This window comes from Ranitomeya imitator, chromosome 8 (assembly GCF_032444005.1).
Source record: "Ranitomeya imitator isolate aRanImi1 chromosome 8, aRanImi1.pri, whole genome shotgun sequence".
Classification (NCBI taxonomy): domain Eukaryota; kingdom Metazoa; phylum Chordata; class Amphibia; order Anura; family Dendrobatidae; genus Ranitomeya; species Ranitomeya imitator.
The window spans coordinates 67,219,756-67,246,498 of NC_091289.1; the positions used below are offsets into that span (position 1 = coordinate 67,219,756).

At 44.3% G+C, this 26,743-nt stretch overlaps 1 protein-coding gene across 2 annotated transcripts in view; it reads left to right on the top strand.

Moving 5' to 3' along the window:
• Nucleotides 1–23,800, top strand: part of GSG1 (germ cell associated 1) — an 89,324-nt gene extending 65,524 nt beyond the window's left edge. Inside the window, exons 4-6 of one of the 2 annotated variants that reach the window (XM_069737059.1) lie at nucleotides 12,795–12,947; nucleotides 21,774–21,885; nucleotides 21,971–22,400. In XM_069737059.1, the coding sequence (XP_069593160.1) occupies nucleotides 12,795–12,947; nucleotides 21,774–21,885; nucleotides 21,971–22,259 (554 nt within the window). In that variant the 3' untranslated portion in view covers nucleotides 22,260–22,400. Of the gene's footprint in view, nucleotides 1–12,794; nucleotides 12,948–21,773; nucleotides 21,886–21,970 lie in introns of both variants that reach the window. The other variant, XM_069737058.1, reaches the window with a different exon arrangement.
• The last annotated feature ends 2,943 nt before the right edge of the window (nucleotides 23,801–26,743 follow it).

Consider the following 26,743-nt stretch of genomic DNA (forward strand, 5'->3'; position numbering starts at 1 on the left):
GGCCACAAAAAAGAACCCTGCTCCTAACGGTGATGATGACGGGCGAATATGGCCTTTCTCCAAGGATTCCTTTAAATAACTTCGCATAGCGGCGTGTTCTGGCACAGATAAATTAAACAATCGGCCCTTAGGAAACTTACTACCAGGAATCAAATTAATTGCACAATCGCAATCCCTATGAGGAGGTAGGGCACTGGCTTTGGGCTCATCAAATACATCCCGATAATCCGACAAAAACTCTGGAACTTCAGAAGGAGTGGAAGACGAAATAGACAAAAATGGAACATCACCATGTACCCCCTGGCAACCCCAGCTGGACACAGACATAGATTTCCAGTCCAATACTGGATTATGAACCTGTAGCCATGGCAACCCCAAAACGACCACATCATGCAGATTATGCAACACCAGAAAGCGGATATCCTCCTGATGTGCAGGAGCCATGCACATGGTCAATTGGGTCCAGTACTGAGGCTTATTCTTGGCCAAAGGCGTAGCATCAATTCCTCTCAATGGAATAGGATACTGCAAGGGCTCCAAGAAAAAACCACAGCGCCTGGCAAACTCCAAGTCCATCAAATTCAGGGCAGCGCCTGAATCCACAAATGCCATAACAGAATAGGATGACAAAGAACAAATCAGAGTAATGGACAATAGAAATTTAGACTGTACCGTACCAATGGTGTCAGACCTAGCGAACCGCTTAGTGCGCTTAGGACAATCGGAGATAGCATGAGTGGAATCACCACAGTAAAAACATAGCCCATTCCGACGTCTGTGTTCTTGCCGTTCAACTCTGGTCAAAGTCCTATCACATTGCATAGGCTCAGGCCCATGCTCAGATAGTACCGCCAAATGGTGCACAGCTTTACGCTCACGCAAGCGTCGATCGATCTGAATGGCCAAAGACATAGACTCATTCAGACCAGCAGGCATGGGAAATCCCACCATGACATCCTTAAGGGCTTCAGAGAGACCCTTTCTGAAGATTGCTGCCAGGGCACATTCATTCCACTGAGTGAGCACAGACCACTTTCTAAACTTGACAATATATCTCCGCTTCATCCTGACCCTGACACAGAGCCAGCAAGATTTTCTCTGCCTGATCCACTGAATTAGGTTCGTCATAAAGCAATCCAAGCGCCAGGAAAAACGCATCAACATCACGCAATGCCGGATCTCCTGGCGCAAGGGAAAATGCCCAGTCTTGAGGGTCACCGCGTAACAAAGAAATAATGATCTTTACTTGTTGAACAGGGTCACCTGAGGAGCGAGGTTTCAAGGCAAGAAACAATTTACAATTATTTTTGAAATTCAAGAACTTAGATCTATCACCAAAAAACAAATCAGGAATTGGAATCCTAGGCTCTGACATCGGATTCTGAACCACAAAAATCTTGAATTTTTTGTACACTTATAGTGAGATTATCCATCAAAGAGGACAGACCTTGAATGTCCATGTCTACACCTGTGTTCTGAACCACCCAGATGTAAAGGGGAAAAGAGAGACAGAACACACTGCAAAGAAAAAAAAATGGTCTCAGAACTTCTCTTATCCCTCTATTGAGATGCATTAGTACTTTGGGCCACCTGTACTGTTATGACCTGGTGGTCAAGACAATAATGGACCTGGTGGATAAGAGCACACGGAATGACCTGATAGTTACTGATAATATAGGACGAGCTCTGGGACGTGGGAACTCTGCTGACCGCAATCCCTAAACCTATCAAACACACTAGAATTAGCCGTGGATTGCGCCTAACGCTCTCTATGCAACTCGGCACAGCCTAAGAAACTAGCTAGCCCTGAAGATAGAAAAATAAAGCCTACCTTGCCTCAGAGAAATCCCCCAAAGGAAAAGGCAGCCCCCCACATATAATGACTGTGAGTAAAGATGAAAATACAAACACAGAGATGAAATAGATTTAGCAAAGTGAGGCCCGACTTACTGAACAGACCGAGGATAGGAAAGGTTACTTTGCGGTCACCTCAAAAACCTACAAAAAGACCACGCAGAGGGCGCAAAAAGACCCTCCGCACCGACTCACGGTGCGGAGGCGCTCCCTCTGCGTCCCAGAGCTTCCAGCAAGCAAGACAACAAATTAAATAGCAAGCTGGACAGAAAAATAGCAAACCAAAGAAATACAAGCTGGAACTTAGCTTCTGATGGGAAAACAGGTCACAAGAACGATCCAGGAGTGAACTAGACCAATACTGGAACATTGACAGGTGGCCTGGAGCAAAGATCTAAGTGGAGTTAAATAGAGTAGCCAGTTAATGAATTAACCTCGTCACCTGTGAAAGGAAACTCAGAAACACCCACAGCCACCAGAGAAAGTCCATGGACAGAACCAGCCGAAGTACCATTCATGACCACAGGAGGGAGCCCGACAACAGAATTCACAACAGGCCGCATTATTTGCATGACAAAATGACATTTTTAGTGATACCATTTTTTTCTCTATACACCTTTTGAACTGGTCCGTATCTTGTAATAATGCCCCATGCTGGTCCCTATCTTGTAGTAATGTGCCCCATGCTGGCCCCTATCTTGTAGTAATGCCCCATGCTGGTCCCTATCTTGTAGTAATGCCCCATGCTGGTCCCTATCTTGTAGTAATGCCCCACGCTAGTCCCTATCTAGAAGTAATGCCCCATGCTGGTCCCTATCTTGTAGTAATGCCCCAGGCTAGTCCCTATCTTGTAGATATGACCCCATCCAGTTCCCATTCTTGTTGCTATGCCCCATCCAGGTTCCCCCATATATTGCAGACATGTCCCCATCCAGGTTCCCCCATATATTGCAGACATGTGCCCCATTCAGGTTCCCCCATATATTGCAGACATGTGCCCCATTCAGGTTCCCCCATATATTGCAGACATGTGCCCCATCCAGGTTCCCCCATATATTGCAGACATGTGCTCCATCCACGTTCCCCCATATATTACAGACATGTGCTCCATCCAGGTTCCCCTATATATTGCAGACATATGCTCCATCCAGGTTCCCCCATATATTGCAGACATGTGCCCCATCAAGGTTCCCCATAAATTGCAGACATGTGCCCCATCCAGGTTCCCCCATATATTGCAGACATCTGCTCCATCCATGTTCCCCATTTATTGCAGACATGTGCTCCATCCAGGTTCCCCCTATTTATTACAGACATGTGCTCCATCCAGGTTCCCCCATATATTACAGACATGTGCTCCATCCAGGTTCCCCCACATATTGCAGACATGTGCCCCATTCAGGTTCCCCCATATATTTGCAGACATGTGCCTCATCCAGGTTCCCCCATATATTGCAGACATGTGCCCCATTGAGGTTCACCCATATATTGCAGACATGTGCTCCATCCAGGTTCCCCCATATATTACAGACATGTGCTCCATCCAGGTTCCCCCATATATTGCAGACATGTGCTCCATCCAGGTTCCCCCATATATTGCAGACATGTGCTCCATCCAGGTTCCCCCATATATTGCAGACATGTGCCCCATCCAGGTTCCCCCATATATTGCAGACGTGCTCCATCCAGGTTCCCCCATATATTGCAGACGTGCTCCATCCAGGTTCCCCATATATTGCAGACATGTGCTCCATCCAGGTTCCCCCTATTTTTTACAGACATTTGCTCCATCCAGGTTCCCCCATTTATTACAGACATGTGCTCCATCCAGGTTCCCCCATATATTGCAGACATGTGTTCCATCCAGGTTTCCCCATATATTGCAGACATGTGCCCCATCCAGGTTCCCCCATATTTGCAGACATGTGCTCCATCCAGGTTCCCCATATATTGCGGACATGTGCTCCATCCAGGTTCCCCATATATTGCAGACATGTGCTCCATCCAGGTTCCCCCACATATTGCAAACATGTCCCCTCCCAGGTCCCCCCATAGTGCAGACATGTCCCCCTCCAGGTCCCCCCCCATATTGCAGAAAGGTACCCCATCCAGATCCCCCCCATATATTGCACACATGTCCCCCATCCAGGTCCCCCCCCCATATTGCAGACAGGTACCCCATCCAGGTCCCCTCCATATATTGCAGACATGTCCCCCATCCAGCTCCCCCACAAATTGCAGACAGGTCCCTCATCCAGGTCCCCCCATATATTGCACACAGATCTCCCATCCATGTCCTCCCATTTTCACATAGACATAACAGAGAAGAAAAAAAAAAGATTCTTCTCACCTGTCCTCCGTTCCCTCGGCGTCCTTTCTACTCCTGTGGCCCGCAGGCACATAGACCCCTTGATGATCGTAGCCCAGTCCAGGAGCCGCCAACATCAGCGCTGTAGTGCAGTGTATTGCCGCGCAGAGACTGGCTCTCGGCACAGCAATCCTAGTATCAGCCGCCGGCCTATCAGAGGCCAGCATCTGACATCCGCGTCACGGCGCTTACTATGTTACTATCCTGGAGCAGAACAATATTGTATCATACAATTATTAGGTTCTGTAGAAGGACGTAAATCTGGGGATTTATTATGATGGAATATAGTCTGAACTGGATGGACAAATGTCTTTTTTCGGCCTTACTAACTATGTTACTATGTTACTATGTTACTTATGATGTCACTGCCATGTGCAGATGTCAGCTATTGGCCCCTGATAGGCCGGTGGCTGACACTAGTATTTATGTGCAGAGAGCCGATCTCTGCGGCGCAATACACTGCACTACAGCGCGGATGTCGGCGGCTACTGGAGCAAGCGCGATTGTTACGGAGTCTATGTGCCGGCAGGCCGCATGAAGCAGCTGAAGTGGCTGCGTGTTTGAGACCCCTGGTTTAGACTTAGGTTTGGGCTACGATTAGGGTTGGGCTTAGATTAGGGTTAGGGTTGGGCAAGGGTTAGGGTTGGGCTAGAGTTAGAGTTGGGGCTAGAGCTAGGGTTAGGGTTGGGCTAGGGCTAGAGTTGGGGCTAGAGCTAGGGTTAGTGTGGGGCTAAGGTTAGGGTTGGGGATAGGGTTAGAATTAGGGTTGAGCTACGGTTAGGGTTGAGGCTAGGGTTAGAGTTGGGTCTAGAGCTAGGGATAAGGTTGGGTTTGGGTTGAGCTAGTATTAAGGTTGAGTCTAGAGCTAGGGTTAGGGTTGGGCTAGGGTTGTTTGGCTAGGGTTAGAGTTGGGCTAGGGTTAGGGTTGGATTAGGGTTGGGCTAGGGTCATATTTGGGCTAAGGTTAGGGTTGGGGCTAGAGCTATTGTTAGGGTTGGGCTAGGGTGGGGCTAGAGCTAGGGTTAGGGTTGGCTAGGGTTGGGGCTAGGTTTATGGTTGGGGATAGGTTTTGAGCTGGGGCTAGGGTTAGGGTTGTGGCTAGGGTTAGGGTCAGGGCTAGATCTAGTTTTGGGGTTGGACTAGGGTTAAGGCTAGGTTTAGGGTTGAGGTAGGGTTATGGTTGGGTTAGGGTTGGGGCTAGTGTTAGGGTTGGGGCTAGAGCTTTTGTTAGGGTTGGGCTAGGATTGGGGCTGGAACTAGGGTTAGGGTTGGGCTAGGGATAGAGTTGGGCTAGGGTTAGGGTTGGGCTTTGGTTAGATTTGGGCTAGGGTTAGGGTTGGGGCTAGAGCTATTGTTAGGGATGAGCAAGGGTTGGGGCTAGAGCTAGGGGTAGGATTGGGCTAGGGTTAGGGTTGGGGCTAGGTTTACGGTTGAGGATAGGTTTAGGGTTGGGGCTAGGGCTAGGCTTGAGCTAGGGTTGGGGTTGGGGCTAGAGCTAGGGTTGGGCTAGGGTTAGAGTTTTGCCTAGAACTAGGGTTAGGGTTGGGCTAGGGTTAAGATTGGGCTAGGGTTAGGCTTGGGGCAAGGGTTAGGGTTGTGGCTAGGGTCAGGGTTGGGGATAGATCTAGTTTTAGGGTTGGGCTAGGATTGGGGCTAGGTTTAAGGTTGAGGTAGGGTTATGGTTGGGTTAGGGTTGGGGCTAGGGTTAGGGTTGGGGCTAGTGTTAGGGTTGGGGCTAGAGCTTTAGTTAGGGTTGGGCTAGGATTAGGGCTAGAGCTAGGGTTAGGGTTGGGCTAGGGTTAGGGTTTGGTTATGGTTAGGGTTTGGCTAGGGTTAGGATTGGGCTAGGGTTAGGTTTGGGCTAGAGTTAGGTGGGGGCTAGAGCTATTGTTAGGGTTGGGCTAGGGTTGGGGCTAGGTTTACAGTTGGGGATAGGATTAGGGTTGAGGCTAGGGTTAGAGTTTTGGCTAGAACTAGGGTTAGGGTTGGGCTAGGGTTAAGATTGGGCTAGGGTTAGGGTTGAACTAAGGTTAGGCTTGGCGCTAGGGTTAGGTTTGTGGCTAGGGTTAGGGTTGGGATTAGATCTAGTTTTAGGGTTGGGCTAGGGTTGGGGCTAGGTTTAGGGTTGAGGTAGTGTTATGGTTGGGTTAGGGTTGGGGCTAGGGATAGCGTTGGGGCTAGAGCTTTTGTTACTGTTGGGCTAGGATTGGGGCTGGAGCTAGGGTTAGGATTGGGCTAGGGGTAGATTTGGGCTAGGGTTAGAGTTGGGCTACGGTTGGGCTAGGGATAGGTTTGGGCTAGGGTTAGGGTTGGGGCTAGAGCTATTGTTAGGGTTGGGCTAGGGTTGGGGCTAGAGCTAGGGGTAGGGTTGATCTAGGGTTTGGGTTGGGGCTAGGTTTACGGTTGGGGATAGGTTTACGGTTGGGGATAGGCTTAGGGTTGGGGCTAGGGTTAGCTTTGAGCAAGGGTTAGGGTTGAGGCTTGGGTTAGAGTTTTGGCTAGAGCTAGGGTTAGGGTTGGGCTAGGATTAAGATTGGGCTAGGGTTAGGGTTAAGCTACGGTTATGGTTGGGGCTAGGGTTAGGGTTGGGGCTAGAGCTAGTTTTAGGGTTGGGCTAGGGTTGAAGCTAGGTTAAGGGTGGGGTAGGGTTATGGTTGGGTTAGGGTTAGGGCTAGTTTAGGGTTTGGACTAATGTTAGGGTTGGGGCTAAAGCTTTTGCTAGGGTTGGGATAGGATTGGGGCTGGAACTAGGGTTAGAGTTGGGCTAGGGTTATGGTTGGGCTAGAGTTAGGTTTGGGCTAGAGTTAATGTCTGGGCTAGAGATATTGTTCGGGTTGGGCTAGGGTGGGGCTAGGTTTACGGTTGGGGATAGGTTTAGGGTTGGGGCTAGGGTTAGGGTTGAGGCTAGGGTTAGAGTTTTGGCTAGAGCTAGGGTTAGAGTGGGGCTAGGGTTAACCCCTTTTTGACATTAGATGTACTATCCCGTCGAGGTGCGGTGGTCCCGTATACCCACCGTCGGTATAGTACATCATAGCAATCGGCCGCGCTCATGGGGGGAGCGCAGCCGATTGCGGCCAGGTGTCAGCTGACTATCGCAGCTGACATCCAGAACTATGTGCCAGGAGTAGTCACAGACCGCCCCTGCACATTAACCCCCAACACAATCAAACATGATTGGTTCCAGTTCCAGTTGTTTAAGGAAGCATTGCGCAGGGAGGGGGCTCCCTGCATGCTTCCCTGAGACCCTTGGAGCAACGCGATGTGATCGCGTTGCTCCGAGGGTCTCTTACCTCCTCCTCCCTGCAGGCCCGGATCCAAAATGGCCACGGAGCTGCATCCGGATCCTGCAGGGAGGTGGCTTCACAGCGCCTGCTCAGAGCAGGCGCCGGGAAGCCTCCAGGAGTGCACGTCAGATCGCTGATCTGACACAGTGCACAGCAAAGTGTCAGATCAACGATCTCACACTATAACATGATGCCCTCCCCTTCCCCCCCCGGGGCAATGTTATAGTGTAAAAAAAATATTCAGATGTGTAAAAACAAATTTAAAAAAATTCCCCCCCAAAAAATATTGTTCCCATAAATAGATTTCTTTATCTAAATAAAAAAAACAGTAAAAACACACATATTTAGTATCGCTGTGTCCGTAATGACTCGTCCTATAAAACTGTCCCACTAGTTAACCCCTTCAGTGAACACCGTGAAAAAAAAAAAAAACGAGGCAAAAAACAACGCTTTATTATCATACAACGAACAAAAAGTGGAATAACACGCGATCAAAAAGACTGATATAAATAACCATGGTACCGCTGAAAACGTCATCTTGTCCCTCAAAAGCGAGCCGCCATACAGCATCATCAGCGAAAAAATAAAAAAGTTATAGTCCTCAGAATAAAGCGATGCAAAAATAATAATTTTTTCTATAAAATAGTTTTTATCGTATAAAAGCGCCAAAACATAAAAAAAGATATAAATGAGGTATCGCTGTAATCGTACTGAGTTTTAGGTTTGGGCTAGGGTTGGGGCTAGGTTTAGGGTTGGGGTAAGGTTATGGTTGGGTTAGGGTTGGGGCTAGGGTTAGGGTTGGGCCTAGGGTTAGGGTTTAGGGTTGGACTAGGGTTAGGATTGGACTAGGGTTAGGGTGGTGGTTAGGGTTATGACTAGGGCTGAGATTAGGATTAGGGGTGTTTTGGGGCTAGTATTGTGGTAAGGGTTATGGTTAGGGTTGGGATTAGAGTTAGGGGAGTATTGGCGTTAGGATTGGAGTTCGAATTGGGGGGTTTCCACTGTTTAGGTTTATAAGGAAGCCTCCAAATGCAACATGGCACCCACCATTGATTCCAGCCAATTTTGCGTTCAAAAAGTCAAACAGTGCTCCTTCCCTTCTAAGCCCTGCCATGCACCCAAACAGTGGCTTTTCCTCACATACGGTGTATCGGCGTACTCAGGAGAAATTGCACAACATATTTTGTGGTTAATTTTCTCCTGATACCCTTGTGAAAATAAAAAAAAATGTGTTCCAAAGTAAATTGTTAATTTTTTTCTTTCCACATTGCTTTAGTTCTTGTGAAGCACCTGAAGGGTTAATAAACTTCTTGAATGTGGTTTTGCGCACCTTTTCTGTTATATTGACCCCCTAAACTCGCTTCAAATGTGAGGTGGTCCCTAAAAAATGGTGTTGTAAATTTTGTTGGAAAAATTAGAAATCGATGGTCAACTTTTAACCCTTATAAAAATTATGTTTCCAAAATTGTGCTTATGTAAAGTTAACAAGTAGGAAATGTTATTTATTAACTTTTTTTGTGTGACACCACTCTCAGATTTAACCCCTTTCTGCCATCCGACGTACTATTCCGTCCATGTGGGGTGGGCCTTAATTCCCATGGACGGAATAGTACGTCCAGGGAGATCGGCCACACTCACGGGGGGAGCGCGGCCGATCGCGGCCGGGTGTCAGCTGCCTATCGCAGCTGACATCTGGCGCTATGTGCCAGGAGCGGTCACGGACCGCCCCTGGCACATTAACCCCCGGCACACCGCGATCAAACATGATCGCGGTGTGCCGCCGGTATAGGGAAGCGTCACGCAGGGAGGGGGCTCCCTGCGGGCTTCCCTCAGACCCCCGGAGCAATGTGATGTGATCGTGTTGCTGCGAGGGTCTCCTTACCTCCCTCCCTGTAGCAGGCCCGGATCCAAGATGGCCACGGCATCCAGGTCCTGCAGGGAGGGAGGTGGCTTACCAAGTGCCTGCTCAGAGCAGGCGCTTGGCAAGTCTGCAGTGCTGCATGTCAGATCGCTGATCTGACAGAGAGCTGTGCAAACTGTAAGATCAGCGATCTGTGATGTCCCCCCCTGGGGCAAAGTGAAAAAAAAAAAAAATTTCCACACGTGTAAAAAAAAAATAAAAAAATAATTCCTAAATAATGAAAAAAAAATATTCTCATAAATACATTTCTTTATCTAAATAAAAAAAAACAATAAAAGTACACATATTTAGTATCGCCGCATCCATAACGACCCAACCTATAAAACTGTCCCACTAGTTAACCCCTTCAGTAAACACCGTAAGAAAAAAAAAAGAGGCAAAAAACGACGCTTTATTATCATACCGTCGAACAAAAAGTGGAATAACACGCGATCAAAAAGACAGATATAAATAACCATGGTACCGCTGAAAGCGTCATCTTGTCCCGCAAAAAACGAGTTGCCATACAGCATCATCAGCAAAAAAATAAAAAAGTTATAGTCCTCAGAATAAAGGGATGCAAAAATAATAATTTTTTCTATAAAATAGTTTTTATCGTATAAAAGCGCCAAAACATAAAAAAGATATAAATGAGATATCGCTGTAATCGTACTGACCCGAAGAATAAAACTGCTTTATCAATTTTACCAAACACGGAACGGCATAAACACCTCCCCCAAAAGAAATTCATGAATAGCTGGTTTTTGGTCATTCTGCCTCACAAAAATCATGTCTCGTGCCCGAAAATGTTACCAATAAAAACGTCAACTTGTCCCGCAAAAGACAAGACCTCACATGACTCTGTGGACTCAAATATGGAAAAATTATAGCTCTCAAAATGTCGTAATGAAAAAAATATTTTTTGCAATAAAAAGCGTCTTTCAGTGTGTGACGGCTGCCAATCATAAAAATCTGCTAGAAAACCCGCTATAAATAATAAATAAAACCCCCTTTCATCACCCCCTTAGTTAGGGAAATAATAACAAATTAAAAAATGTATTTATTTCCATTTTCCCATTAGGGTTAGGGCTAGGGTTAGGGCTAGGGTCAGGGCTAGGGTTAGGGTTAGGGTTAGGGTTAGGGCTATGGTTAGTGTTAGGGCTAGGGTTAGGGTTAGGGCTAGGGTTAGGGTTGGGGCTAGGGTTAAGGCTACAGTTAGGGTTGGGGCTAAGGTTAGGGTTAGGGTTTGGATTACATTTACGGTTGGGAATAAGGTTGGGATTAGGGTTAGGGGTGTGTCTGGGTTAGAGGTGTGGTTAGGGTTACTGTTGGGATTAGGGTTAGGGGTGTGTTTGGATTAGGGTTTCAGTTATAATTGGGGGGCTTCCACTGTTTAGGCACATCAGGGGCTCTTCAAACGCGACATGGTGTCCGATCTCAATTCCAGCCAATTCTGCGTTGAAAAAGTAAAACAGTGCTCCTTCCCTTCCGAGCTCTCCCGTGTGCCCAAACAGGGGTTTACCCCAACATATGGAGTATCAGCGTACTCAGGACAAATTGGACAACAACTTTTGGGGTCCAATTTCTCCTGTTACCCTTGGGAAAATACAAAACTGGAGGCTTAAAAATAATTTTTGTGGGAATTTTTTTTAAATTATTTTCACGGCTCTGCGTTATAAACTGTAGTGAAACACTTGGGGGCTCAAAGTTCTCACAACACATCTAGATGAGTTCCTTGGGGGGTCTAGTTTCCAATATGGGGTCACTTGTGGTGGTTTCTACTGTTTAGGTACATTAGGGGCTCTGCAAACACAATGTGACACCTGCAGACCATTCCATCTAAGTCTGCATTCCAAATGGCGCTCCTTCCCTTCCGAGCCCTCTCATGCGCCCAACCGGTGGTTCCCCCCCACATATAGGGTCTCAGCGCACTCAGAACAAATTGGACAACAACTTTTGGGGTCCAATTTCTCCTGTTACCCTTGGAAAAATACAAAACTGGGGGCTAAAAAATTATTTTTGTGGGAAAAATTTTTTGTTTTATTTTTACGGCTCTGCATTATAAACTTCTGTGAAGCCCTTGGTGGGTCAAAGTGCTCACCAAACATCTAGATACGTTCCTTAGTGGGTCTACTTTCCAAAATGGTGTCACTTGTGGGGGTTTCAATGTTTAGGCACATCAGTGGCTCTCCAAACGCAACATGGCGTCCCATCTCAATTCCTGGCAATTTTGCATTGAAAAGTCAAACGGCGCTCCTTCCCTTCCGAGCTCTCCCATGCGCCCAAACAGTGGTTTACTCCCACATATGGGGTATCGGCGTACTCAGGACAAATTGTACAACAACTTTTGTGGTCCAATTTCTTCTCTTACCATTGGAAAAATAAAAAATTGGGGGCGAAAGATAATTTTTGTGAAAATTTTTTTTTATTTTTACGGTTCTGCATTATAAACTTATGTGAAGCACTTGGTGGGTCAAAGTGCTCACCACACCTCTAGATAAGTTCCTTAGGGGGTCTACTTTCCAAAATGGTGTCAATTGTGAGGGGTTTCAATGTTTAGGCACATCAGTGGCTCTCCAAACGCAACATGGCGTCCCATCTCAATTCCAGTCAATTTTGCATTGAAAAGTCAAATGGCGCTCCTTCGCTTCCGAGCTCTGTCATGCGCCCAAACAGTGGTTTACCCCCACATGTGGGGTATCAGCGTACTCAGGACAAATTTTACAACAACGTATGTGGTCCATTTTCTCCTGTTATCCTTGGTAAAATAAAACAAATTGGAGCTGAAGTAAATTTTTTGTGAAAAAAAGTTAAATGTTAATTTTTATTTAAAGATTCCAAAAATTCCTGTAAAACACCTGAAGGGTTAATAAACTTCTTGAATGTGGTTTTGAGCACCTTGAGGGGTTCAGTTTTTAGAATGGTGTCACACTTGGTTATTTTCTATCATATAGACCCCTCAAAATGACTTTAAATGACATGTGGTCCCTAAAAAGAAAATGGTGTTGTAAATATGAGAAATTGCTGGTCAAATTTTAATCCTTATAACTCCCTGACAAAAAAAAAATTTGGTTCCAAAATTGTGCTGATGTAAAGTAGACATGTGGGAAATGTTGCTTATTAAGTATTTTGCGTGACATTGCAGAATTTTCAAAATGTTTGCCAAATTTGTTTTTTTTTCATAAACGCAAATTATATCGAAGACATTTTACCACCATCATGAAGTACAATATGCCACAAAGCGTTCCAGAGTTATGACCTCATAAAGTGACAGTGGTCGGAATTGTAAAAATTGGCCCGGTCATTAAGTACCAAATTGGCTCTGTCACTAAAGGGTTAATCTAGTGCTAGATTCGCTTTACCGTTACCATTGTGTTCTCTGTTTCAGGGATTCTATGGCTTTCTTTAGGATCAGAGCTGGCGTACATTACATTGTTGGTCATTAGCTTTGTGCTGCTGCTACTGGAAATTATTTACACTGGAAACCCTGTCTGTGGACTGAAGCTGAACGCATTTGCTGCAATGTCCTCGGTGCTTTCAGGTAATTTACCTGCTTCCCACAAGGTGATATGTGAAATGTGCTTAATAGGTTCTTTCGGGTGATATGTGAAATGTGCTTAATAGGTTCTTTCGGGTGATATGTGAAATGTGCTTAATAGGTTCTTTCGAAGAGACAATTTTGCATCATTTGTAAACCTGTCATTAAATTCATGCTGCCTGAACCACCGGCAGCATGAATCAGACGCCGTTTGTGCCACTACAGATGTATATTTTTACTCTGAAATGCTGGGGTGTTCCAGAGTAAACATATTTTGAAGAGCCACCAGGGGACTCTAAGTAGAGACATGATTAGTCTGAGGCAGGTCCCCGGTTGCTTCTCCTAGCTCAGCTTTACTGCTCTGCTCTCGCCCTATGTACATAAATAGAGAAAGACCTGTCAGTCACCTGAAGTCAGGGGGAAGAAGCCAATCGGGGACCTGAAATAGACTAGTCAGCTGAGACACACAGCCCCCGGAGGCTTCCAAAGGATGTTTCTGCTGACTAGGCTGCGGCATTTCAGAATGAAACATACCTGGCAGCAGCCACACATCTAGTTTCTGATCCATGTATCCAGCGGTTTGAGGATAAGCTTTAAAAGGAAACTATCACCAAATGTCACAATGCAAACTGCATTCGTTGTTAAAGGGGTTGTCCAGCCTTAGGCTACACGTCTGCAGTCACTCTGTGTGACTGCAGACTTGTGAATCCTCACATCACGTCCACTGCAGGCTGTGAGCATTCTCTGGTGACAGCGTGAGGAGCAGACAAGTGCGTAACCACAAGTATGCAATGTGCAATTAATTTGATGACTTTTGAAAACAAGAAATGTTTGAAAAGTTTTCCGAACTCTCCATTACTCAAAAATGTTACAGCTTTTACCCCAGATTTCTGGTGGAAAAGCTTTGATGAATTGGCCTCACAGAATTTTCTTCTGCAGCATGTGAATGTTTTTTATTGAATTCCTGAAATACTAGGTGAACAGGTCCTGGCAGATGCTTGACCTTAATTTTTCTTAACGGGGTTGTAAGGTTTTTGTAAAAAGCAGAGACAAGGCTGCTTATGGTTTAATAAACAAAGCATTAAAGAAAAAAGCATAAGTATTGAACATATCACCAATTTTCTAAGAAAATCAAATTATAAAGGTATAATTGACATGAAATTCTTACCAGATGTTGAAAAATATTTAGAATTGAGAGTCCTCAGTGGTTGATACCTTTTAATGGTTAACTAAAAAAAATGGTAACAAATTGCAGGCTTTCGAATCTACTCAGGTCTCTTCATCAGGCATAGACTAATAGAAATTCTGAAGAATCACATATTTATGCACAACACAGCACAGATAAATGCCATAGATAAGACAGGTGAAATGAAGCAGAACTACCATTATGTGAGTGATAAACAGTTATGTCCATAAATATTGGGACAGTTCATAGATAAGGAGTGTGAATGTTTTGTTGTCCTCTGATTGGGGTCTGGTTCTGTTATGATGGCCCCACATGGTCTGAGAAGCAAATTCCTTGTAAAAAGACATAAATCCATGCGACACATTCATTCCTGCACTATACTCCCAAACTCTTCTGTCTCTCTGAGATTTGAAGTTACCTTTTAATACAATTAATTTCATGTCCATAATGCTATGATCAGGGAGACAAAAATATATTGCCACAGGTAGATCCAATCTTTTTTTCTCTTATTGTGTGGTGATGAGAATTCATTCTTGTTCTAAGCTTTTGCCCTGTCTCCCCCACATACAGACCCCCAGTTGGACATTTAGTACAAATAATTAGGTACACCACATTAGAAGTGATGCAGCTGAAAGTACCTGGTATCTTGTAGTCCTGATGTCAATTGGGGAACTTTATCTTGTCCGTGGTCATTATAAATGGACAGGTTTTAATTTTTTCCGGGTTGCAAGAAAAGGTTCCTGCAGCTGTAGGAGAGGACAGCGAGCTTCTGACAATGATGCTTCTTAGATTTGGGGGCTGCTTAAAACACAGTAGTGGGGGTTCTGGAAAAATGGATTGTAAGCGGGCATCTTTTTGTAGTAGAGGTTGTAATTTCCGTGCATCTCCCCTTATCATCTCTAGATTTGGATTGTAGGTGACTACTAGAGGTACCCGATTATTTTATTCTTTAGATTTGTAATGTAGCAGGTAATTCCTTGATATTCTAGTTGCTCTTGTGATCTGATTTTCAATTGTTCTTGGATGGTAGCCCTGATTATAAAAGGTCTTTCTGAGGTGACCAAGGTGTTCATCTCTATCCATGGGGTTGGAACATATATGATTGTATCTGAAGGCTTGGCTGTAGACAATAGAGTTTTTTATGTGTTTTGGATGGAAACTGTCCCATTTAAGGTATGTTGGTTGGCTTCTGATACAGGGATGTTTCTATTTAATTGTTCTGAAGCTTAATGATGGTATCCAAAAAGTTAACTTCAGCGCAGGAGTAGTTGAGTGTTAAGTTGATGGTAGAATGAAATTGATTAAACTGTTCATGGAATGTCTTTAGCTGTGGCTTAGACTCCGTCCAGATGATTAAAATATCATCAATGTAGCTGTAGTAGGCCAGAGGCCTGATGGGACATGAGGACAAAAAGTCGCTTTCAAGCTTGGCCATGAAATGATTTGCATACCGTGGGGCCATTTTACTTCCCATTGCTGTGCCAGTCTTCTGTAGATATATCTTATTGTCAAATTCAAAGTAGTTGCGGGTAAGAATGAATTTTACCAGATGTTGGTAAGGACACATCCCATCCACACAGGCAAAGAAATCAAGCCATAGATGTCCATAAATTAAGTTATGTATATTTAGGAAAAATGGCACAGGAAAAAAAGGATTGAACACATGAAGAATAGAGGTGCTAAAAGTCATGACACCAGCTGAAATCTATCACTAATTAGAAAGCAATTTTGCCACTTAGTAAAATATAATATCAACTTGTTCAACTGATAACCTATAAAAAGATGTCTCATTACCAAAGTGCTACACAAGAAACAACTCATGATGGGTAAAACCATTGAGCTGCCTCAAGACCTTTGCAACCTTATTGTTGCAAAGCATACTGATTGCATTGATTACAGAAGAATGTCTAAACTACTGAAGAATCCAGTGAGCACTGTTGGAGCCATAATCCGGAAGTGGAAAGAACATTGTTCCACCATGAACCACTAGAGATGAGCGAACTTGCTTGAGTCCCTGCCTTATTTAGCAAGCTACTTTGCTTATGACCAGGTGCTCCTTACAAGATTTCAGTCAGAGGAGTGAAAATTATCAAAAGAGTTCTTCAAAGGACCTCCTGTGGAGAACTACAGAAAGACCTGGAATCATCAGGTACAATTGCTTTTGAAGAAAACCATAAGTAATGCATTCAATCTCCATGACCTGTACGCATGCTCACCAACCAAGACTCAATTGCTGAACAAAAGACATGTTCAATCACGCTTACATTTTGCTCAACAACATTTAATAAAGCTGGGAAATATAGGGACAATATAGTCTGGTCAGATGAGAGCAAAATCAAACTCTTTGGATACAATAATACACACCATGTTTGGAGACCAGAATACACTGCATATCACCATATCAACAGTGAAGTTTGGAGGTGGGAATATCATGGTAAGAGGCTGTTTTTCAGCATACGGCATTGGAAAACTTCATAAGATTGAAGGAAGGATGAATAGAAAAATGTACTAAGACATTCTTAAAAGTATCTGCTGCTATCTACTAGGATGTTGAAGATGAAACAAGGGTAGATATTTCAGCAACACAATGATTCTAAACACACAGCCAAGGAAATTCCCATTTGATTTTATAGAAAGAAAATAAAGCTGCTAGAATGGCCAAGCCAATCACCTGACCTGAATCCAATAGAAAATGTATGGAAGGAGCTAAAGCTAAGAGTTCATAGACCACAGGACCTTCTGGATTTGAAAAGTGTTTGTGTGGAAGAATAGGCCAAATTCACATCTCAGCAATGCATGTGACTAGTTTCTCCTTACAGGAGGCATCTTCAAGCTATCACCACTAGAGTTGAGCGAACTTGCTTGGGTCCCTGCTTATTTGGCAAGCTACTTCGCTTACTGAATAAGCTGCAGAGGGAACCCAGCTTCCTGGATCATGCCGGCTGATCAGCTGTTCGGCTCCGCAGCTGCATGTGCCGTGGCTGTGTGACAGGATCAACACATGCATGGAGAGCCCAACAAACATAATCTCCATGCATGTGTCGTGACTGTCAGCCGGCGTGATCCAATAAGCAGGGTTCCCTCTGCAGCTTATTCGGCAAGCAAAATAGCTTGCTAAATAAGCAAGGACTCAAGCATGTTCGCTCAACTCTAGTCACCACCAACAAAGGCTTTTTTACAAAGTGTTCAATAAATTTCAGTAAGAGTGTGCTATTATTCCCCGTGTTCTTTATCATTATTATACATAATTTAATTCAAGGGCATCTAGGGTTTGATTCCTGTGTCTGTGTGGATTGGATGGGTTGTTACCGACTTCGGTTATGTCAGTAGCACCTTTAGAAATATATTTCCTTAGATAATTGGTGACATCTTAAATACTTATTTCACCAGCTGTACTTACTGAAGCTACTGCCATTTAGTGCTAGCTCTCTGCAGCTCCTCAATTGTTTTTTTAAAGGCCTGCAGTGGTGATGTCATTATTATTATTATTATTTATTGTTATAGCGCCATTTATTCCATGGCGCTTTACATGTGAGGAGGGGTATACTGTTGTGAGTTCTGTTTTTGGGCTCCCTCTGGTGGTTACTGATGGTACTGGGTGACTTGTCTTTCCTGGGTCTCTGGGTTCCACCTGTTCCATCAGGATATGGGAGTTTCCTATTTAACCTGGCTTTGCTGGCATTTCCTCGCCGGTTATCAATGTATCCAGTGTGTCTTGTTACCTCTGCTCCCTGCTCCTAGAACCTTCTGGTCAAGCTAAGTTTGGATTTTCCTGTTTTTGTGTTTTGCTTTATTTGGTTTTTAGTCCAGCCTGCAGATATGTGATTCTTTGCTGCTGGTTGCTCTAGTGGGCTGAAATTGCTCCTCATGTACCATGAGTTGGCACATGAGTTCAAGTAATTTCAGGATGGTTTTTTGAAGGGTTTTTCACTCATCACCTTGCTTTATTCGTATAAGATTATACGCACCCCGAAGATCAATCTTAGTGAACCATTTAGCCCCCTTAATGCGAGCAAACAAATCAGTCAACAATGGCAAAGGATACTGATATTTTACGGTAATCTTATTCAAAAGACAATAATCTATACAAGGCCTCAAGGAACCATCTTTTTTGGCCACGAAAAAAAAACCTGCTCCCAAAGGGGACAAAGATGGACGGATATGTCCCTTTTCCAAGGACTCCTTAACATAATCCCGCATAGCAGTATGCTCTGGCACAGACAGATTGAACAAACGACCTTTAGGAAACTTACTGCCTGGAATCAAATTTATAGCACAATCGCAATCCCTGTGAGGAGGAAGCGAACTGAGCTTAGGCTCCTCAAAAACATCCCGATAGTCAGACAAAAACACAGGGATCTCAGAAGGAGTAGATGAAGCGATAGAAATCGGAGGTGCATCATCATGAACCCCCTGACAACCCCAGCTTAACACAGACATTGATTTCCAGTCAAGGACTGGATTATGAGTTTGTAACCATGGCAGACCAAGCACTAGGACATCATGCAAATTATACAGTACCAGGAAGCGAATCACCTCCTGATGAACAGGAGTCATACGCATGGTCACTTGTGTCCAGTACTGAGGTTTATTCATAGCCAAAGGTGTAGAGTCAATTCCCTTCAAAGGAATAGGGACTTCCAGAGGCTCCAGACTAAACCCACAGCGATTGGCAAATGACCAATCCATAAGACTCAGGGCAGCGCCTGAATCCACATAGGCATCGACGGAAATGGATGATAATGAACAAATCAGAGTCACAGACAGAATGAACTTAGACTGTAAAGTACTAATGGCAACAGACTTATCAACCTTTTTTGTGCGTTTCGAGCATGCTGATATAACATGAGCTGAATCACCACAATAAAAGCACAACCTTTTTTTCCGCCTATAATTTTGCCGTTCACTTCTGGACTGAATTCTATCACATTGCATTATCTCAGGTGACGGTTCAGACGACACCGCCATATGATGCACAGGTTTGCGCTCCCGTAAACGCCGATCAATCTGAATAGCCATAGTCATAGACTCATTCAGACCAGTAGGCGCAGGGAACCCCACCATAACATCTTTAATGGCATCAGAAAGGCCATCTCTGAACTTTGCAGCCAGGGCGCACTCATTCCACTGAGTAAGCACCGACCACTTCCGAAATTTTTGACAATAAATTTCTGCTTCATCTTGCCCCTGAGAGAGGGCCAACAAAGCTTTTTCAGCCTGAATCTCTTGGTTAGGTTCCTCATAGAGCAAATCCAATGCCAGAAAAAACGCATCCGCATTAAGCAACGCAGGGTCCCCTGGTGCCAATGCAAATGCCCAATCCTGAGGGTCACCCCGCAGGAAAGATATAATAATCTTGACTTGCTGAGCAGGGTCTCCAGAGGAGCGAAATTTCAAAGAAAGAAACAACTTGCAATTGTTCCTAAAATTCAGAAAACGAGATCTATCTCCAGAAAAAAACTCTGGGACAGGAATTCTAGGTTCAGACATAGGAGCATGTACAACAAAATCCTGTATATTTTGAACCTTAGCGGCAAGATTATTCAGGCTGGAAGCCAAACTCTGGACGTCCATGATAAACAGCTGGGATCAGAGCCATTCAAAGATTAAGAGGAGGAGGAAGTAGCCAGGCTGCAATAAGGCTAGGCAGCAAACTCTGAGGGAAAGAGAAAAAAAAAAAAAACTTCCTCAGACCACTTATCCTCCTACTTCAGCCAATACAATTAACACTTTGTGGGCCGGTTATACTGTCATGATCCCAATGGCAGGGGATCACTAAAGGACAAGCACAGATACAAACAAGCTCTAGGGCGATGGAACCTGAGCTGACCGCGACCCTGAACCTAACACACAAATAAAAGTAGCCGGGGAACGTGCCTACGATGATCCTAGACGTCTCGCTCCAGCCGAAGATCTAACTTCCCCTATTAGAAGAAACACAGACCTCTCTTGCCTCCAGAGAAATCCCTCACAGAAATAGCAGCCCCCCACATATAATGACGGTGAAATGAGAGGAAAGCACATACGCAGTATGAAAACAGTTTCAGCAAAATGAGGCCCGCTAAAGCTAGATAGCAGAGGATACAAAAGTGAACTGCGCGGTCAGCGAAAAACCCTTCAAAAAACCATCCTGAAATTACTTGAACTCATGTGCCAACTCATGGTACATGAGGAGCAATTTCAGCCCACTAGAGCAACCAGCAGCAAAGAATCACATATCTGCAGGCTGGACTAAAAACCAAATAAAGCAAAACACAAAAACAGGAAAATCCAAACTTAGCTTGACCAGAAGGTTCTAGGAGCAGGGAGCAGAGGTAACAAGACACACTGGATACATTGATAACCGGCGAGGAAATGCCAGCAAAGCCAGGTTAAATAGGAAACTCCCATATCCTGATGGAACAGGTGGAACCCAGAGACCCAGGAAAGACAAGTCACCCAGTACCATCAGTAACCACCAGAGGGAGCCCAAAAACAGAACTCACAACAGTATACATAATAAAAACAAGTACAATAATCTTAAACAATACAAGTCATAACTGGTACAGGAGGAATGAGGACCCTGCCCGCGAAGGCTCACAATCTACAAGGGATGGGTGAGAATACAGTCATGTCTACAACACTTGACAGCCACAGCCAATCACTGAGTGTCTTGTGCTGTCTACCTCAGCATCAAGCTAAGTCAGTGATTGGCTGCTGTGGCCGTAAGCTCTAGATGAAACATTAGAGAGCAGAATGGAGGTGTCGTTCAATGCTCTACTGATAAAAGCTCGTTGACGGGATAAAATCAAGAGAATTGTATTTGTATAGGTTTACAGGTCAACGCATTTCAGGTCCTACACCACCTCTTCATCAGGACAAAATCCTAATCGTAGATCGAATCATTAGTGATCATGCTTTTAAGCTCCAGGTAGCATGAAACAATTGAATAATGATAATAGTGATAATAATAATAATAAGTAATGATTAGAGATGAGCGAATATCATCGGTTCTACAGGGTGGGCCATTTATATGGATACATCTGGGTGGGCCATTTATATGGATAAAGCAAAATAAAATGGGAATGGTTGGTGATATCAACTTCTTGTTTGTGGCACAATAGTATATGGGAGGGGGGAAACTTTTCAAGATGGGTGATGACCAAGGCGGCCATTTTGAAGTTGTCCATTTTGGATCCAACTTTATAAATGGTCCACTCAGGTGTATTCATATAAATGGCCCACCCTATAGAGATGAGCGAACATCGTCGGTTCCCTCCTTATTCGGCAAGCTAAAGCGCTTACCAAATAAGCTGCAGAGGGAAACCGGCAACCTGGAGCACGCTGAGTGATCAGCTGATTGGCGTTGCAGCTGCATGTCTCGCGGCTGTTTAACTGTCACAACACATGCATGGAGAGCCCACAACAGTCTCTCCATGTATGTGTTGTGACTGTCACACAGCAGTTACACATGCAGCTGCGGCACCGAACTACTGATTATTGGGAATGGTCCAGGTATCCAGGTTCCCGATGCAGCTTCTTCGGTAAGGCCTATAACTTGCCGAATAAGGAGGGAACCAACGATGTTCGCTCATCTCTAGTAAAATTAAGACTCAGGATTCATCTAGGTTTTCAGAATTAATAAGAAGCTCTATTTTCTGCAGGACTTCTTGGGATGGTGGCACACATGATGTACACTCAGGTTTTCCAAGCCACTGTAAGCCTTGGACCAGAGGACTGGAGGCCACATTCATGGGATTATGGTTGGGCATTTTAGTAAGTCCATGAATAATTCAAAATGCTTCTATTTAAATAAATACTCCTAAAATTAATTAAGAGAAACCTTTTTTGTGTATTTTAGCACTGCATGGGCTTCTTTCACCTGCTGTATGGTTTCTGCTGTTACAACACTCAACACTTACACCAAAACTGTCCTGGAATTCAGGAGGAATCAAAAAGCATTTCATCAAAACTTGAAGGAGCATAGCTGCTTTTTGAATCACAAAGGGGTGGATTTCTATAGAGACAAACCTATCCATTCTGTGTCAGAAAGTGTGGACTTCTACACTGAACTTCAAAAGAAAGTCCTTCTACGTGACCATTCAATAGATCTTGAGGATGTTGAAGAATCCATGGAAGAACATTGCTAGAAAATCAGTTGGAATGCTACACTCTTTGGAAAGTCTGATAAGATTAGTGAAGATTTCTGTAGGTACCATGGGTGAAAATGAAGAATGCATTGTGATAAGGATTACATGTAACAGGGCTGGACAGTCTGCAGTAGATCATAGAGATAATTCTCTCATGAACTTTACATCCACCAGCCATGTTCTTCTCCAAAACTGCTGTGCTAAGTAGTTATAAGTGTGGAGAATACTGTATAAGACAATCATAACTTGTGTTTCATTAACACTGTATGGATTCATAGAAACAATAGCAATAAGAATACAAAGACATGGCTCTATTTTATCGTATTTTTTTTATTTTAATTCCTAAAACACAGCAGAACAAAATAATAACTGGATACCACTAGAATACCCACCTTCCACAAGGTCACTCAGGAGGAAGGGACACAGTTCCTTTACTCATCATTCAAAATTGGATTATGATATTCCCAAATCAGACATTATGTGCAGCCACTCTTCAGAGGCGCACAGGTCCCTATACCTAGTACTTCCACACAGGAACTTACGTGACATCTACGATGTTCTATTGAACTTGAACTGGAACATCTTACCCATCACAAATACATGAACAGATAGAAGGAATTTCTGTGCCGGACTTTGATAACATCTGAAGTATAACCTAGACAACAGCGGCCAAGATTTCCATCTACTTTATTTCCAGAGAGAACTAATAGAAGTTGCTTATGCAGTGGTCCCTCAACTTTTTCAGAAAAGTACCCCAACCATATGTCTGCTTGTTGGAGATGTAATGGATCCATAGGAACTGTTTTCCACATTTTTTGTGAATATCTGATCATTCTGGAAGCCCTTACCTTAAGTGTTCTTGATTGGGAAATCCCCATTGACCTTCACTATACCTCTTGAACTTTGCTTCATCTCCCTCCCATAAGTAAACACACCATGAAATTCCTTCTACTCATTTATCAGCCGCAAGTTGTCCTGTAGCAAGTCAGTGGAAATAGACCTCTCCGTCTCCGTCTTCCTCTTTTAATCGACACATCAGACATAAGGTAGTTAGGAACGAAGCTGACTCCTTTGGGATCCTACCTAGTCCCCTACTAATTACAATGGTCTTTACCTAATTCTCCCTGGCAATCACTTTTTTCTTCCTCTACATCCCTATTGTGCCCCTTATTTTCTTCCGTATGGTCTATGTGCTTTTGTCTTTGATTATACATTTCATTTTTCAATATGAACAAGCGTTGTCTAATTCATTTAATTATTATAAGACTTTTCATGTTGTACAATACTCTTCAATGTGATAGAAAACATACTTTGGAATAAAAAGATTATTTTTATTAATATTCCACAGCACTTTATAATTTCGCAGGTAGCTGTACCACTTTATCACATATGTACAACATTATCACACTTTATAGGGTGATACCTATTTCAACTATTAAAACAAGGAGCCCTTTCTTTAACCAGCCAGTGCTATCACTTTCCTGTTTCTGGATCCCATTGCCCATTATAATAAAAAATAGTTTGCCAATTTTTTGATCACCAAAATTTGTCTTTACCTCATTGAAATTGAATCAGTCGGCAGATTGTTGTTATTATTATTATTATTATTTATTTATATAGCACCATTGATTCCATGGTGCTGTACATGAGAAGGGGTTACATACAAGTTACAAATATCACATACAGTAAACAAACTAACAATGACGGACTGATACAGAGGGGCGAGGACCCTGCCCTTGCGGGCTTACATTCTACAAGATACTATGTAATCTAAGAGCAGCATAATGTCGGTACAGATACCATGACCAAGTGATGTATCAGTTACTGGGCTGTGTGCTGTTGTTTCAATAAAATCAGTGTTTTATCAGCAGTATATGATCGCTACAGTACTAGGTGTCTTGTGCTTATTAGGGTGCTCTCACATAGAGTTTAGTACATTCTCGGTGGCCCCTTTGGGGCATACGCCCAATTCACCCCTGCAAAACGGGTTTGGAAGTATTCGCTGACAGGGCCATAGACTATAATCGTGCTGGCTGAGCAAACGTGAAGTTTGCTGTGCATCATTTTTGGGGCGTATGTGAGTCGGCCGCCAGGGCCGTGGGGTACTCGGTACCAGGTCCAGTATTTAAAGGGGATGTCACGGTGGCTGCGAAACGGTCTGTGGCCCTGGGTGCCCAAATAAAGGGAAAGGTCTTTTAAGAGTTTAATAAAGTTTGTGTTTGTGAAGCCACCTGTGGTGTTCAGTCAGTGGGGACTGACGCTGCTTAAAGGAGTCCTCTGGGGTGATGTTATGGCAGCTAGATGGTATAACTTCCCACAGGTGAAGTACATCCCCAGGGCTCCCTGTTATGATGAGGTAATTCAGTACCACAATGGACATAGAAGTCAGAGCACATACAGTGATCTGACAATAACCCAAAAACATAGAACGAGCTCTGAGACGTGGGAACTCTGCTGACCGCAATCCCTAATCCTCTCCAACCACACTAGAGGCAGCCGTGGATTGCGCCTAACGCTCCCTATGCAACTCGGCACAGCCTGAGAAACTAGCTAGCCTGAAGATAGAAAATAAGCCTACCTTGCCTCAGAGAAATACCCCAAAGGAAAATGCAGCCCCCACATATAATGACTGTGAGTTAAGATGAAAAGACAGACGTAGAGATGAAATAGATTTAGCAAAGTGAGGCCCGACTTACTAAACAGAGCGAGGATAGGAAAGGTAACTTTGCGGTCAACACAAAACCCTACAAACAACCACGCAAAGGGGCAAAAAGACCCTCCGTACCGAACTAACGGCACGGAGGTACACCCTCTGTGTCCCAGAGCTTCCAGCAAGCAAGAAAAAAACAAATAAGCAAGCTGGACAGAAAAAAGCAGCAAACAAAATAACAAAGCGGAACTTAGCTATGCAGAGCAGCAGGCCACAGGAACGATCCAGGAGGAAACAGGTCCAATACTAGAACATTGACTGGAGGCCAGGATCAAAGCACTAGGTGGAGTTAAATAGAGCAGCACCTAACGACTTCACCACATCACCTGAGGAAGGAAACTCAGAAGCCGCAGTACCACTCTCCTCCACCAACGGAAGCTCACAGAGAGAATCAGCCGAAGTACCACTTGTGACCACAGGAGGGAGCTCTGCCACAGAATTCACAACAGTACCCCCTGCCTTGAGGAGGGGTCACCGAACCCTCACCAGAGCCCCCAGGACGACCAGGATGAGCCATATGAAAGGCACGAACAAGATCGGGAGCATGGACATCAGAGGCAAAGACCCAGGAATTATCTTCCTGAGCATAACCCTTCCACTTAACCAGATACTGGAGTTTCCGTCTTGAAACACGAGAATCCAAAATCTTCTCCACAATATACTCCAACTCCCCCTCCACCAAAACCGGGGAAGGAGGATCAACAGATGGAACCATAGGTGCCACGTATCTCCGCAACAATGACCTATGGAATACGTTATGAATGGAAAAAGAATCTGGAAGGGTCAGACGAAAAGACACAGGATTAAGAACCTCAGAAATCCTATACGGACCAATGAAATGAGGTTTAAACTTAGGAGAGGAAACCTTCATAGGAATATGACGAGAAGATAACCAAACCAAATCCCCAACACGAAGTCGGGGACCCACACAGCGTCTGCAATTAGCGAAACGTTGAGCCTTCTCCTGGGACAAGGTCAAATTGTCCACTACATGAGTCCAAATCTGCTGCAACCTGTCCACCACAGTATCCACACCAGGACAGTCCGAAGACTCAACCTGCCCTGAAGAGAAACGAGGATGGAAACCAGAGTTGCAGAAAAACGGCGAAACCAAGGTAGCCGAGCTGGCCCGATTATTAAGGGTGAACTCAGCCAAAGGCAAAAAGGACACCCAGTCATCCTGATCAGCAGAAACAAAGCATCTCAGATATGTTTCCAAGGTCTGATTGGTTCGTTCGGTCTGGCCATTAGTCTGAGGATGGAAAGCCGAGGAAAAAGACAAGTCAATGCCCATCCTAGCACAAAAGGCTCGCCAAAACCTCGAAACAAACTGGGAACCTCTGTCAGAAACGATATTCTCCGGAATGCCATGTAAACGAACCACATGCTGGAAGAACTATGGCACCAAATCAGAGGAGGAAGGTAATTTAGACAAGGGTACCAAATGGACCATCTTAGAGAAGCGATCACAAACCACCCAAATGACTGACATTTTTTGAGAGACGGGAAGATCTGAAATAAAATCCATAGAGATATGTGTCCAAGGCCTCTTCGGGACCGGCAAGGGCAAAAGCAACCCACTGGCACGAGAACAGCAGGGCTTAGCCCGAGCACAAATCCCACAGGACTGCACAAAAGAACGCACATCCCGCGACAGAGATGGCCACCAAAAGGATCTAGCCACTAACTCTCTGGTACCAAAGATTCCAGGATGACCAGCCAACACCGAACAATGAACCTCAGAGATAACTTTATTCGTCCACCTATCAGGGAC